Genomic DNA, 13,859 nt, shown 5'->3' with positions numbered 1-13,859 from the left:
GGGGAGTGTGAAAACGATTCAAAACACTGAAGAGTCAAGTGTGACGCTTCACCGAAAAAACTTGTCAGTAAAGACACTATTCCTATCTTTTATGTTTTGCCTTCGTGGCTAATGATTGTGTTAGTTATATAGAGCTGGATACAGTTCTTTTATAAGGGAAAGCTGATGTATGGTATTCAAGGAGAGGAACCCGCCTCGCAATGTTGAAGACAACCTACGTGCCGAACACGTCGTTATTGAAGACTGGTTCAGGGGCTACTGAGGGAGTCCTGGACTAGGGGGTCCTCGGGCTTCCGGCCTATTCAATATGGGCCGGTCTGATGGGTTGTGAAGATGAAGGAAGAAGACCACCTCCCGTGTCCGGTTAGGACTCCTGTATGCATGAACAGCAAGATTAGGCATTCGGATATGCTATTTCCTTTCTTTGTAAACCGACTCTATACAACCCTAGGCCCCTATGGTGTCTATATGAACTGGAGGGTTTAGACCGGAGGCAGGATCATAATATTGATAGGCTAGACAAGCTAGGGTTTAGCCATTACGATCTCGAAGTAGATCAACTCTTGTAACCCCTATACTTATCGAATACAATCAAGCAGGACGTAGGGTTTTACCTCCATTAAGAGGGCCTGAACCTGGGTAAACATTATGTCCCTTTGTCCATTGTGACCATTGATCCTCAGACGCACAGCTTGGGCCCCCTACCCGAGATCTGCCGATTTTGACACCGACACACGCAAACCCAGGATCTCGTCGCCCAAGATCTTCCTCGCCCGCGCCCAGGTGAAGGTGATCTAGTGCTAGGCTCTCCCACTACCCAGGTTGTTCCTCTCCTGTCCGTAGGCACAGCTGCTGCTTTAGTACTCGCCACTGCCACAATTCTCAATTTTGCTCACCCAGATTCATCTTGATACGTCCATTTTGCATCATGCTTTTATATTGATATTTACTGCATTATGGGTTGTTCTTACACATTATGGTACAATACTTATGGCTTTTCTCTCTTATTTTACAAGGTTTACACAAAGAGGGAGAATGTCGACAGCTGGAATTCTGGACCGGAAAGGAGCAAATCTGAGAGACCTATTCTACACAACTCCAAAAGTCCTAAAAATTTACGGAGAATTATTTTGGAATATATAAAAAATACTGGGAGAAGAAAATACGAGAGGGGACCCACCAGGTGGCAAGCCTGGGGGGCGCCCTACCCCCTGGGCACGCCCCTAAAGCTTGTGGGCCCCCTGGCAGGTCTCCAGTGCCCACCTTTTGCTATATGGAGGGTTTTGACCTGGAAAAATCATAAGGAAGCTCTCGGGATGAAGCACCGCCGTCTCGAGGCGGAACCTGGGCAAAAGCAATCTAGGGCTCCGGCAGAGCTGTTCTACCGGGGAAACTTCCCTCCCGGAGGGGGAAATCAAAACCATCATCATCACCAACGATCCTATCATCAAGAGGGGGTCAATCTCCATCAACATCTTCACCAGCACCATCTCCTCTCAAACCCTAGTTCATCTCTTGTATCCGATCTTTGACTCAAAACCTCAGATTGGTACTTGTGGGTTGCTAGTAGTGTTGATTACTCGTAGTTAATGCTAGTTGGTTTATTCAGTGGAAGATCATATGTTCATATCCTTAATGCTATTCAATACCCCTCTGATCTTGAACATGAATATGCTTTGTGAGTAGTTACGTTTGTTCCTAAGAACATGGGAGAAGTCTTGTTATAAGTAATCATGTGAATTTTGTATTCGTTAGATATTTTGATGAGATGTATGTTGTCTTTCCTCTAGTGGTGTTATGTGAACGTAGACTACATGGCACTTCACCATGAATTGGGCCTAGGGGAAGGCATTGGGGAGTAATAAGTAGATGATGGGTTGCTAGAGTGACAGAAGCTTAAACCCTAGTTTATGCATTGCTTCGTAAGGGGCTGATTTGGATCCACATGTTTCATGCTATGGTTAGATTTTCTTAATTCTTCTTTCGTAGTTGCGGATGCTTGCGAGAATGATTAATCATAAGTGGGAGGCTTCTCCAAGTAAGGACATCACCCAAGCACCGATCCACCCACATATCAGATTATCAAAGTAACGAACGTGAATCATATGAGCATGATGAAAACTAGCTTAACAATAATTCTCATGTGTCCTCGGGAGCGCTTTGCTTTATATAAGAGTTTGTCCAGGATTGTCCTTTGATACAAAAAAGATTGGGCCACCTTGCTACACCTTAGTTACACTTATTACTTGTTACCATTAAGAATTATCTTATCACAAAACTATCTGTTACAGATAATTTCAGTGCTTGCAGAGAATACCTTGTTGAAAACCGCTTGTCATTTCCTTCTACTCCTCGTTGGTTTCGACACTCTTACCTATTGAAAGGACTATGATATATCCCCTATACTTGTGGGTCATCACATCTCCTCACCCATTACTCGCTCTGTTGTCGCTGGAAACACTACAGACATAAACAATTTGATGATCATAAACTGAAACTTGCTTTGAGTTTAAGATAAAGAAAACTTTGAATCGTAATCTAAATTTAAGATAAAGAAAACTTTGAATCTACTGCATCTATTGATGCAACACTACTGTTTTGAGAGATGTATGAGTTTAAGATAAAGAAAACTTGAACATGGAGTAGTTCCAGTTCTAGTACAGGTAGTGTCTGAACAACTCAGATGTTGTCGAGTGCCAACATAAACACTCCGCTATTTACTCCAGGATATCACTATGAATTTTACTAAATTATACCACTATGAATTCATTTGGAGTATAGCACTATGAATTTTCAGTTTAAACTGAATTATGCACCAGGAGATTATTAAAGTACAGTCCACATGTTTGACTGATTTCAACAGGTTGAACGAAACTAAAGTAGAATACTTGGAGTAGGAGATCTTTAACATAATGTAACCTACAAATACTTGGAGTAATTTTGACCAAGAGTAATCTGCAAACACTATACTGAAAAATGTGTTACAGTTAACTGAAATTATAGTGTGCAATTGAGTACTCCCTCTGTAACTGTAACTCTAAATGTGTTGCAGTTAACTGAACATTTGCACAACAAGCTTACTGGATTTGATTTCAACAGTAAAATTACCAAAATTCCGGAGTTACGATTTGGTTTTCAGAGTACTGAATTTACTGTAGCAAAGTCTGGAGTTAAGTTTCAGAGTTAGAGTTAACTGTAACAAATTTTGTAACTGTAACTCCTAACAAATTCTGAAAGTTTGATTTTAACTTAAACTTAAACTTGCTCTGCAAACATAAACTTGTAAACTTACACTTACTCTCCTCCATATGGAAACTTTTAATAAACTTTGTTCCATATGGGATCATAAGTTTGCTCCATATTCTGTTGATTATGATCATAAACAAACTTTGGATACTCAAAAATTCTGTTGAATGTTTGCAGAAATGGTTTGCATACTCATTTGATGAAGATCAAGAGCAACCGCAACCTGTGGCAGCAGGAAGATTAACTTTGACCTAAATTTCTCTCCACCTGAAGAAGAAGATGATCAAGCTAGAGGAGAAGAACATGATCAACCTGCAAGGATTCGAAAATGATGGAGTGCTACCTCCAAGGATTTATTTCCTTTGTGAATTCTATGACAATGCCTTAGAAATTTTGGAACAAGATGAGGCTATGATGCTTGTTGCTTGTGGGAGAGGCTTGATGAGGCTACATTTCTTGTTGCTTGTGGGAGAGGTTATCTGATTAGGCTATGATGTTTGTTGCTTGTGGGAGAGACTTGTGATGAAGCTACATTGCTTGTTGCTTGTGGGAGACGCTATGTGATGATGCTACGATGCTTGTTGCTTGTGGGAGAGGCTTGTGATGAGGCTACGTTGCTTGTTGCTTGTGGGAGAGGCTTGTAATGAGTCTACGATGCTTGTTGCTTGTGGGAGAGGCTTGTGATGAGTCTACGATGTGGCTATGATGCGGGTGCCTACACTGAACTTTTGTATTAATACCCAAAATAAAGAGAGAGAAAATAAAGTAAAAAATAAAAAAGAACGAAGAAAAGAAACAAAAACAGAAGAAAAACAAGAAAAAGGGAAAAAAGAAAAAGAGAAGAAACGGTGAATCCCAACCATGGGTCGGCCCAAACTGTGGCGTCGGAGAGGGAACCTTCAGCGAAGGTACATCTATTTGCCGCCCGTGGGCGGTAAATAGGATTGGCATGTTACCAAGCCACCTAGTTGATGCACGTGGAGGTCACAACTTTTTTTAGGGGTACGTGGAGGTCAGAACTAGGAGGTCTCCGACTCTCTGAGGGCTCCTCCCAGCATCGCGTGGCGCCAGCTATACCTAGCCATGGGAAACCCGACCCGACCCGGTCTTGCCCACGGGATGGGCCTGGGCCTAGATTTTGAGCTCAAATGCCATGTTAGACCAAACTTGGGCTTAACATATTTGCATTTTAGGGAAGAGGCCGACCCAAGGCCTGACGGGCTTTTGCACTGATGGGCCGGTCTTGGGTCTGAAATCTAGGCCCGGGCCTAGGTTTTCTGCTACAGGCTTTTCTAGGCCCGACCCAAAGCCTGGCCCGAGTTATGGCTAGGTATAGCGCCAACTAGCGAGCCAGCACTTACGAGCCCACTCGCCTGGGTCGACCCACTAGTTGATCGCTCGCTACTGGGGTTGTCCCCTCGATTGAACCGTTGACTGGTGTCAGGTTAAACCATTGACCGTTGGCTTTTCTAAAAAATATAGCAAGATTGAAGAAAAATCATGAATTTGAGGGGGAAAAACCTCTGAATTCGAAAAATGTTCACAGGTTTAAAAACAGGTTCACGAATTTGAAGAAAGTTCATGGATTTTGTAAAGAGTTCACGGATTTGATTTTTTTCTTTTACAAATTTGAAAAAAGTTTGTGGATTTGGAAAATGGAATAATTGTTTAGACTATGCAGGAACCCCTATATAAAAAAATGATTTACTCCCATCTTTACACAGTTTACAATACAAAAAACTGTAGAGAGGATAAGAGCAAATGCACCCTGTCTGAAGCACCTGGATTGCACGCAAGAAGCGGTTTCCAAGAACATCACTGGTGCATACTTCCTCCGTCCCTTAATATAAGGACGTTTTTTATACTACACTTATATTATCACAAAGGGAGTATTTCACAAAAATGAAAAAAAAAACTCGAGCAGGTTGTCTGAACTGCTCAGGAGCAATGCACTTGAGTGGATCAATCAAGAGCCAAAGCCAGCAATGTTTCCTTTCCCCTTAAATTATATATGCATATTACTGTATATTTTATACATACAGTTATACAAATATATACACCTGACCTGACTGCTGCACCTATGAAGAGATATGTGCTGGAAGGAAATGAAAACGCTGTATTGTATATATGCTTAACAATCTACGAGTATATATCTATACCAACAACTATACAGCGACCGCCGGGGCTGGAAGTTCCGGCAGGCCGCTCTCGCCATTCAGCACAATGACTTTCCCCTCCGGGTCCACATCAACGATGACAGAGTCGCCCTCCTTGACCTCCCCCCCCAAAATCTTCTCCGCGAGGCTGTCCTCCAGGAGCCTCATGATGGCCCTCCTCAGCGGCCGCGCTCCGTAGTTAGGGTTGTACCCTTCGTCCACGACCCGCTCCTTGAACTTCTCCGTCACCTGCAGGTTGATGTCCTTGGTCTTGAGCCTGGCGAAAACCTCCTGCAGCATTATGTCCGCGATCTCTTTGACTTCCAGCTTGGTCAGCTGTCTGAAGACGATCATCTCGTCCAGACGGTTGAGAAACTCCGGTCGGAAGTACTGCTTCATCTCCTCGATCACCAAGCTCTTGATCCTGCCATAGCTGCTGTCCTTCTCGTCGGAGTCGAGGTCGAACCCGATCTTCCTCCCCCCCTTCTCAATCACGCTGCTCCCAACATTTGATGTCATTATCAGGAGCGTGTTCTTGAAGTCCACTGTTCTCCCCTTGCTGTCAGTTAACCTTCCGTCTTCCAGGATCTGGAGCATCATGTTGAACACATCCGGATGCGCCTTCTCAATCTCATCAAAAAGCACAACGCTGTATGGCCGCCGTCGAACCGCCTCCGTCAGCTGCCCACCTTCAGTGTATCCCACATAGCCTGGTGGTGAACCGATCAACTTGGACACAGTGTGCCTCTCCATGAACTCACTCATATCCAGCCGGATCATGGCTTCTTCAGAGCCGAAGTAATATGATGCCAGAGTCTTTGCAAGCTCTGATTTCCCAACACCAGTGGGGCCTGCAAAAATGAAGCTCGCAATTGGTCTGTTGGGGCTCTTGAGGCCCACACGAGCACGGCGAACGGACCGGCTTATTGCTTTCACAGCCTCATCTTGGCCGATGACACGCTTATGCAATGTCTCTTCCATCTTAAGAAGTTTATCAGATTCGTCAGTCGAGACTTTCTCCACTGGAATACCAGTCCATGATGACACAATGTGCTGGATATCTGATTCATGCACCATCGGCCCCGTCTCTCCCGACTCAGTCTCTGCTTTGTTCATCTCCTTGCTCTTGTCAATCAGGGCTGTTATCTGGGCCTTCAATTCCATTTCACGATCTCGCAACTCTCCAGCCTAATGGCATAACATTGCAACAGGCACAGCAACCATTAGTTTTTTTTTCGATAAAGGGAATATATTAATAGCAACTATTAGTTGGCATCTATATCAAAGAAAGTTGAGGTCATCAACACACATGAATGGAATAAACATACACTACTGCGGTTATTATACTAGAGAAAAGGCAGATTCAAGGACACTAGTAATAATTTACTTGCAGTGATAACTATTTAATGTCAGAAGTATGACAAACATTTTTTATCATCAACTGAGACCGACCGCACCGACGAGAACTCTTAGATCATATGAAATTACATGTCATCTTCCAATTATATCAATGGACACTCTAAACAAGTTAAATATGGTGGATTAACATCCCATATGAAGTTTTTAAACAGTTGGGTTGATCTATCAGCATTAAGAGAATTCAAAATATAGTAGTCCACCATAGGCTGATACCTTCTCAAAATCCTGGCCACGGACAGCTTCATTTTTATCTTTCGTTATTTGCTTAAGCTCCTTGTCAAGCTCTCTGGCTTCCTCAGGAACCTGCATAAGTGATTCTGTTTAGATTTTGTGCGGGGCGTGCAGAAAATAGAAAAGGCCAACATTTAAACACATTCTCTACCTGGGCATGTCGAAGCCTAACACGTGAACCTGCTTCATCAATCAAATCAATTGCTTTATCTGGGAGGAAACGATCACTGCAAACAAAACAATTCGCCAGATATTAAAAGGATACAGGATAGCAGCCAAGTTGTATATGAGATTCGGACAAGAAACATAGTATAATTTTTCTCTGCGATGCTTAATATCATACATTACATTACAGAGCATATATGCTCCTCATTTGGTTTTCTAAGTATTGATGTTGTGGACTCTGATGGTTATGTTAAGCTATTAACTGTCAACAAAAATTTGACCTTTTAATTTGGAATCTCAGCCACATTTTGGTTGAAGCACAGGTTCAATTTGTATCATAAACTACTTGGTAAGTTGTATTGTAATATTAGCATGACCAGCTAAGGTGATAGACTCTATCTCATAGTTCACATACCTGATATATTGATAAGATAGCTTAGCAGCTGCAATCAAAGAATCATCAGTGTAACGAAGTTTATGATGGATCTCATATCGCTCCCGGAGCCCTCTGAGAATTTCTATGGTCTCATCAACTGATGGTTCCGGTACCTTTACTGGCTGGAAACGTCTTTCTAATGCTGGGTCTTTCTCAACATGCTTCCTGTATTCATCAAGTGTGGTGGCTCCAATACACTGAGAAGGTTAGTTGTAAAAAAGGTTCAGTAAAAGCAAAAGAAACTACAGATTCAGCTTGATGGAATAATACCAGGTACTAAAATGTTTAGCATAAGAAAGCAGATTGTTAGCCCTGTGTCCCAATACGGTGCCAAGTAATCTCATCGACATACCTGTAGTTCTCCTCTTGCTAATGCTGGCTTTAAAATATTAGCAGCATCAATAGCACCTTCGGCGGCTCCTGCTCCTATGAGGGTGTGAACTTCATCGATGAAGAGAATTATCTCATCGCTCTGTTTGATTTCTTCCATCAGTTTCTTCAACCGTTCTTCAAATTCTCCACGGTATTTCGTACCAGCAACAAGAAGTCCCATATCAAGGGTAATGACCTGTAGTAAATATTAGGATCAACATATAAGAGGTGCAGATTAGGATGATTTCCTTCCAATCTTTTCAAAACAATGCGGGAACACACACACACAAAAAGTGATAAGTATGAAGTATAGTACAAATAATGTCATTGATGCAGATTAGGGATCGTAGTCCCAAAAGGTCCACATCTGACTGGTGCAGATTGCGGGGCATGGACCTTGGTAGTCAGGACTATGGCCCCTAATATGCACCCATGACAGATATCGCACGTAAGTAATTTTTGAACACATAATTATTTAAATTTTCCTTTGTGTCATTAACCAATTGTGAAGCTGATTTCGTACGGCTTTTTCCTTTTTTGAGGAAAACGGTAGATTTCCCTACTGTGATTAAAAGAAAATTGTAGTTTGTATGAATGTACATAACTTAAAAAAGACCATCTACTATCTAGCTATGACAAGGCATTATGCCCAAAAGAAGAGAGTACAACTAAGGCATGTGCTTAAATGAAGGAGTTAAACCATGCTGGTAAGTCTTTTCTATCCTTTCCTCTGAGATCTATGAACCAGCCAGTGGAGTTGATTGCATACACTAGCCAGTGGAGTTGATTGCATACACCAGCCAGTGGAGTTAATTGCACATGTTACCCTTATTATTTGTCCAAAAGACGTGCACACAAGTTCTGCAATTTTGCTTGTAAGTCTCTGCATCAGCATAGATAATTAAAGAAATTGGATATACACTTGCTCGAAAATTATGTTGTTCCACTAAAAGAAAAATATGATTTGTCATAGTAACGTACAAGCTCAAGCAGAACAGCATGGATAAACCAAACACAAGGCAGTAATCAAACGTAGTAGAAATACAATGAGAGCCATACACCTAATCTACTGGGTGAACACTTCACAGGAATGCCAGAATCAATTAACAGAGCAAATATTAGGATCAACATATAAGAATTGCAACAAGGTATACAACTGCACTAAAGCACCAAGGTATACCTTCTTCCCCTCTATCGTCTCAGGCACATCGCCACTAGAAATGCGTTGGGCAAGCCCTTCTGCAATAGCTGTTTTCCCAACACCAGGTTCTCCAATTAAGCAGGGATTGTTCTTGGTTCTTCTGCCCAAAATTTGTACGACACGTTCAATCTGTGGTTCCCTCCCAACAACAGGATCTAGCTTTCCCTACAGATATTATTGGACTTAACAATTAGAGGCCTGAACTAGCACCTATTGTGTCGTAGTAAAATGAAAATATTACCTCCTCGGCTAATTTTGTTAAATTAGTCCCATACTCCTCAAGTGTCGGCATCTTGTTACCACTGTTCCCTCCCCCAACTCCAGCACCAACAGCTTCTGTTGTCTCACCAATCATCCGGACAACCTATAGATGCATAACATTTGTGAAAACAAGATAAAAGGAAGAAGAAAAAAAGACTTGCTTTTCAAAGAGGCGAGAGCAATCTCAGATATAGCTTACCTGGGTACGAATATTGCTGGGGTCAGCACCAAGAGACTCAAGTACGCGAGCTGCCACCCCTTCCCCCTCACGAAGCAATCCAAGAAGCAAGTGCTCGGACCCAATATAGTTGTGTCCTGGAAAGATGAGGGTATCAGCTCCAGAAAACAGGAACCTTCTAAGCAGTTTGTTGAAATGTAATGACAAAACAGATGCACCACATCATGAAAACAGAGGGAAGAATTCACATAAGGAATATAAGGATGTCCATTATTGAAAAACTATATATTGGGAAACCAAAATAATGAAGTGCATGATAAAAATACATCCATGTATCCCGTTATAAATTCAAAATTAAGACTTTTAGTTCATGTAGCACTTTAGCAAGTGCAAGTGTCAACATAATACGATGCACTAAAGCATATGTTGGTGAGTTCAACTACAATCCCTTCAGAAAACAGCATAATGGGAATGAGGAGAGTGTGAATTCATAGAATGGCTGCTGTAGCAAAATTTAAATTATCGGTCACAATCATTGTGGTGTCTGTTCCAGCTGGATCAGCTTGGATCACTTAACCAATTTGAAATCCTACAGATTGTCCAAGACTTGTATGTTTACTGATAGCTGGAGAACTTCGTTGGCTGGTGGCGACTCAGTAACTGGCCGTTGACTGCACTACACCACGCCTAATGCATAGTTGGTGGATTTTGGAAGCAGCAAAATGCTGCCATCCTCAACGGGGAGAGGCCCTGCATCACCTTGCTGCCCCATACCATCCTGCAGAAGCATAGTTACGGGCTACAGCAGGAGAGGCTAGCTCCAAGCGTCACTACGGGCAGAAGATAGCTCATAGGGGTGTGGTGCTTGTTGAGTTGTTGTGCTTGGCATAGGCCTAGCCATAGGCTTGTAAATGACCTCTTGTATCTATCGAGACAAAAGGCTTCCAGATTTTCTCAAAACAAAAATACTTTTAAGTTGTAACTTAAAGTAGTCAGGTAGCTAGCCAATTGTGTGGGCCAACCGGCCAACGGACAAAATTTAGACTTAATAGTTGGTGAGAAACATGAAAAAGCTCAGTAGCAATTAGAAGTGTGAAGAGAACATGCTTTACCTCCGCTTCAATCATCCTAGATGGAAGCGTAATGGAATGAGAGATGGTCACCATAATCAAATATGCATTTTTTTTGTTGAGAAAACGCAAAAGACTTTTGCGTTTCTTTGTATTGAAAAGGAAAAGAGTTTGTTACAACCTCCTAAGAGGCAGGGTTACAGGCAAAATGAGAGATCAGTGGACATCCCACGATGGGGGGAGGATGACACAAAATCCTCGTGCGCCCGCGGTTGCCCATAGTGCAGCTTCGTCCTTGATCCTCGCGATCAGAGTGTTTGCCGATGGGGTTGCTGCGTCGAAGACGCATTCGTTGCAATGCTTCCAGGTCATCCAAGGAATCAGCAGCGTCGCGGTGGAGAGGCCTTTTTGCATCGGCTTGGGCGTGGCCTGTCGTGCCGTGCGCCACCAATCGGTCAGGGAGTCCTCGCCATCCGGCGGGTTGCATGTAAGACGCAGCCAGGAGAGGATTTCGTGCCATACCAGCTTGGAGAAGGGGCATGCCAGGAACAGGTGGTGGATCGATTCGGGCGCTTGATCGCAGAGCAGGCAGCGGGCTGGGTGCGGCAGCCCACGGCGAGCAAGGCGGTCGGCCGTCCAGCAGCGTTCCAGGTTAGCGAGCCAGTGAAAGAACTTCACGCGCGGGGGGGCCAGCTTTTCCATGTGAGCTTCCATGCGGGGCAGTGGGTCGAGCCTTGAAAAGTGGCAAGGTAGGCGGACTGCGCTGTGTATGTTCCTGACGCGTTCCACGTCCATTGCAGGGTGATGGACTCGATTGCCCGCCAAGTTAGCAAGTACTGACCAATCTCCTGGATGCCAATGACGCCCTGGATGTCAGAAGCCCATCTGTGCGCCTGTAGGGCATCCGCCACCGTTCTGTTTTTGCGGCGATGTTTGGGGACGGCAGCATACAGTTGGGGCGCGATCTCCGAGATGGAGCGCCCATTGATCCAACAGTCCTCCCAGAACAGCGCGTGCTGGCCATTGCGGATGATCATGGTGGTGGATGCGAAGAAGAAGGCGCGTTCCTCGCTAGTGAACTGCAGGTCGAGGCCAGCCCAAGCTCTGTTGTCATCGGTGCGGGCAAGCGAAAGCCATCTGGTGCGCAAGGCCATGCCCGTGCGCTCGAGATCGTGTATGCCGAGACCAACAAGGGGGGTGGGGCGGCATACCCGCCGCCAATTAACATGGCAGTTGCCACCAAAGGAATCCTCGTTGAATCTTCTCCAGGAGCTTGATGATCTTCTTTGGGGGCGCGAGCACCAGGAGCTGGTGTATGGGGATCGCGCTTAGTACGGCCTTGACAAAGGCGAGGCGTCCGGCTTTGTTCATGAGGTGGGCTTTCCAGGTGGGCAGCTTCCCGGCAGTTTGGTCGACGAGGGGTTGGAGTTGAGTGGCGGTTGGGCATCGGAGGGTGAGGGGGATTCCCAGATAGGTGATAGGGAACTCGGCGAGCAGGCAGCCCAGGGCCTCAGCGGCCAGGCCGATCTCCTCTTCCTCGCAGCGGATCACCGTGGTGGTGCTCTTCTGGAAATTGACCCGCAGGCCTGACGCTCGGCCAAAGAGCTGCAGGATCTCCCGGACAGCGAGCATGTCGCCGGCCGAGGGGTGGCAGAAGAGGATGACGTCATCCGCATACAGGGAGATGATCGGGATCGTGCGGCGAGGGTGTAGCTGTTGCAGGACGTTGAGCGCGGCAGCACGGTGAAAGAGGCATCCCAGTGTGTCGACGGCAAGCACAAAGAGCTGCGGCGAGACGGGGTCGCCTTGGCGCAGCCCACAGCGGTACCAAATCGCCGGTCCTGGAACCCCATTCACCATTCAGGAGGATCCTAGTGCTCGCGGAGGACAGGAGAATAGCGATCCAGCCAAGGAAGCGATTGCTAAACCCGTAGCGGCGCAGGGTCTCGAAGAGGAACGGCCATGACACGGAGTTGAAGGCCCGCGCAAGGTCGAGCTTCAGGAGGATGCGCGGGGCGCCCAGATGGTGAAGAAGCCATGCCAATTGCCGGACCAGCGTGAAGTTGTCGTGGAGGCTGCGACCGGGTATGAATGTGTTCTGGATGGGGCTGACCAGGTCGTTTAGCTTGGGCGCAAGGCGAAGGGACAACACCTTCGCAAAGATCTTGGCCACGAGGTGGATTAGGCTGGTCGGCCTATAGTCACCCAGGCTGGCCGCGTCGGCGCGCTTGGGAATCAGCGTAAGCAGCGCCTGGTTTAGGCAGCTGAACCCACGTCCCCGGAGCGCATAGAGCTGCTGGAAGACGCAGACGAGGTCGTGCTTGACGACAGACCAGCAGGAGCGTAGGAACTCCGTGGTGAAGCCATCCGGACCTGGCGCCTTGCGTGCTGGCAAGCGCTTCACCGCTTGCCAAATCTCATCTTCGGTGAAGGGAGCATCAAGGTCATCGAGGTTGGCAGGCTCGATGAGGTGCTGAAGGTCGAGGGCACAGTCACGGGGTCGATCAGTGCCAAGAAGGGAGTCGAAGTGCGCGAAGGTTGCCGCGGCCATGTCGTCGGGATCAGTTAGCACGGCGCCGTCAACCACCGGGGCGTGTATCCGGTTCTTCTGCTTGCGGTAGGTGCATTGGCGATGGAAGAAGGACGTGTTCGCATCGCCGTCCTTGAGGGTCGCGATACGCGCGCGCTGTCGAGCCAGGGTGCGTTCCAGCGAAGCGAGGCCGAGGTAGGAGAGCTTGACCTGCCTGTGGAGCCAGTCCTCGTGAGGCGTCAGCTGCCGGAGCTCCCGGGCAGAATCGAATCATAGCAGCAGCTCGCGAGAGATCGCCAACCGGTCTCGGATGTTACCCATGGTGCGTGCGCTCCAGCTCGTGAGCCTACGCGCCGTGGTCTGCATGCGCCGCATGATGCGGCGGAAGGGGTCGATGTCGTCGACCGAGTTCCAAGCGGATGCGACCACATCTTGGAAGCCGGCGATGCGTGTCCAATAGTCCTCAAAGCGGAAGCGTCGTTGCGCGGGGGGCAGGGGAGAGCAGTCGAGGTAGAGGGGGCTGTGGTCAAAAACGACCGAGGCCAAGCATCGGAGGTGGCATTCGCCGTGTAGCTTTTCCCAATCAGCAGTGCA

The 13,859-nt window shown here is 46.2% G+C and overlaps 1 protein-coding gene across 1 annotated transcript in view; it reads right to left on the bottom strand.

Annotated features, from left to right (window-relative positions):
- Nucleotides 1-5,206: 5,206 nt before the first annotated feature.
- LOC119308081 (chaperone protein ClpC2, chloroplastic-like) overlaps nucleotides 5,207-13,859 on the bottom strand; it is a 17,972-nt gene continuing 9,319 nt past the window's right edge. The window contains exons 3-10 of the mRNA XM_037584195.1: nucleotides 9,687-9,802; nucleotides 9,468-9,590; nucleotides 9,206-9,391; nucleotides 8,006-8,221; nucleotides 7,633-7,850; nucleotides 7,204-7,279; nucleotides 7,035-7,124; nucleotides 5,207-6,590 (exon numbers count right to left, since the gene is read on the bottom strand). Coding sequence (XP_037440092.1) covers nucleotides 5,412-6,590; nucleotides 7,035-7,124; nucleotides 7,204-7,279; nucleotides 7,633-7,850; nucleotides 8,006-8,221; nucleotides 9,206-9,391; nucleotides 9,468-9,590; nucleotides 9,687-9,802 — 2,204 coding nt within the window. The 3' untranslated portion in view covers nucleotides 5,207-5,411. The remainder of the gene's footprint in view (nucleotides 6,591-7,034; nucleotides 7,125-7,203; nucleotides 7,280-7,632; nucleotides 7,851-8,005; nucleotides 8,222-9,205; nucleotides 9,392-9,467; nucleotides 9,591-9,686; nucleotides 9,803-13,859) is intronic.

Source organism: Triticum dicoccoides, chromosome 5B (genome assembly GCF_002162155.2).
Source record: "Triticum dicoccoides isolate Atlit2015 ecotype Zavitan chromosome 5B, WEW_v2.0, whole genome shotgun sequence".
Classification (NCBI taxonomy): Eukaryota; Viridiplantae; Streptophyta; class Magnoliopsida; order Poales; family Poaceae; genus Triticum; species Triticum dicoccoides.
This window is presented reverse-complemented; position numbering and strand designations above follow the sequence as displayed.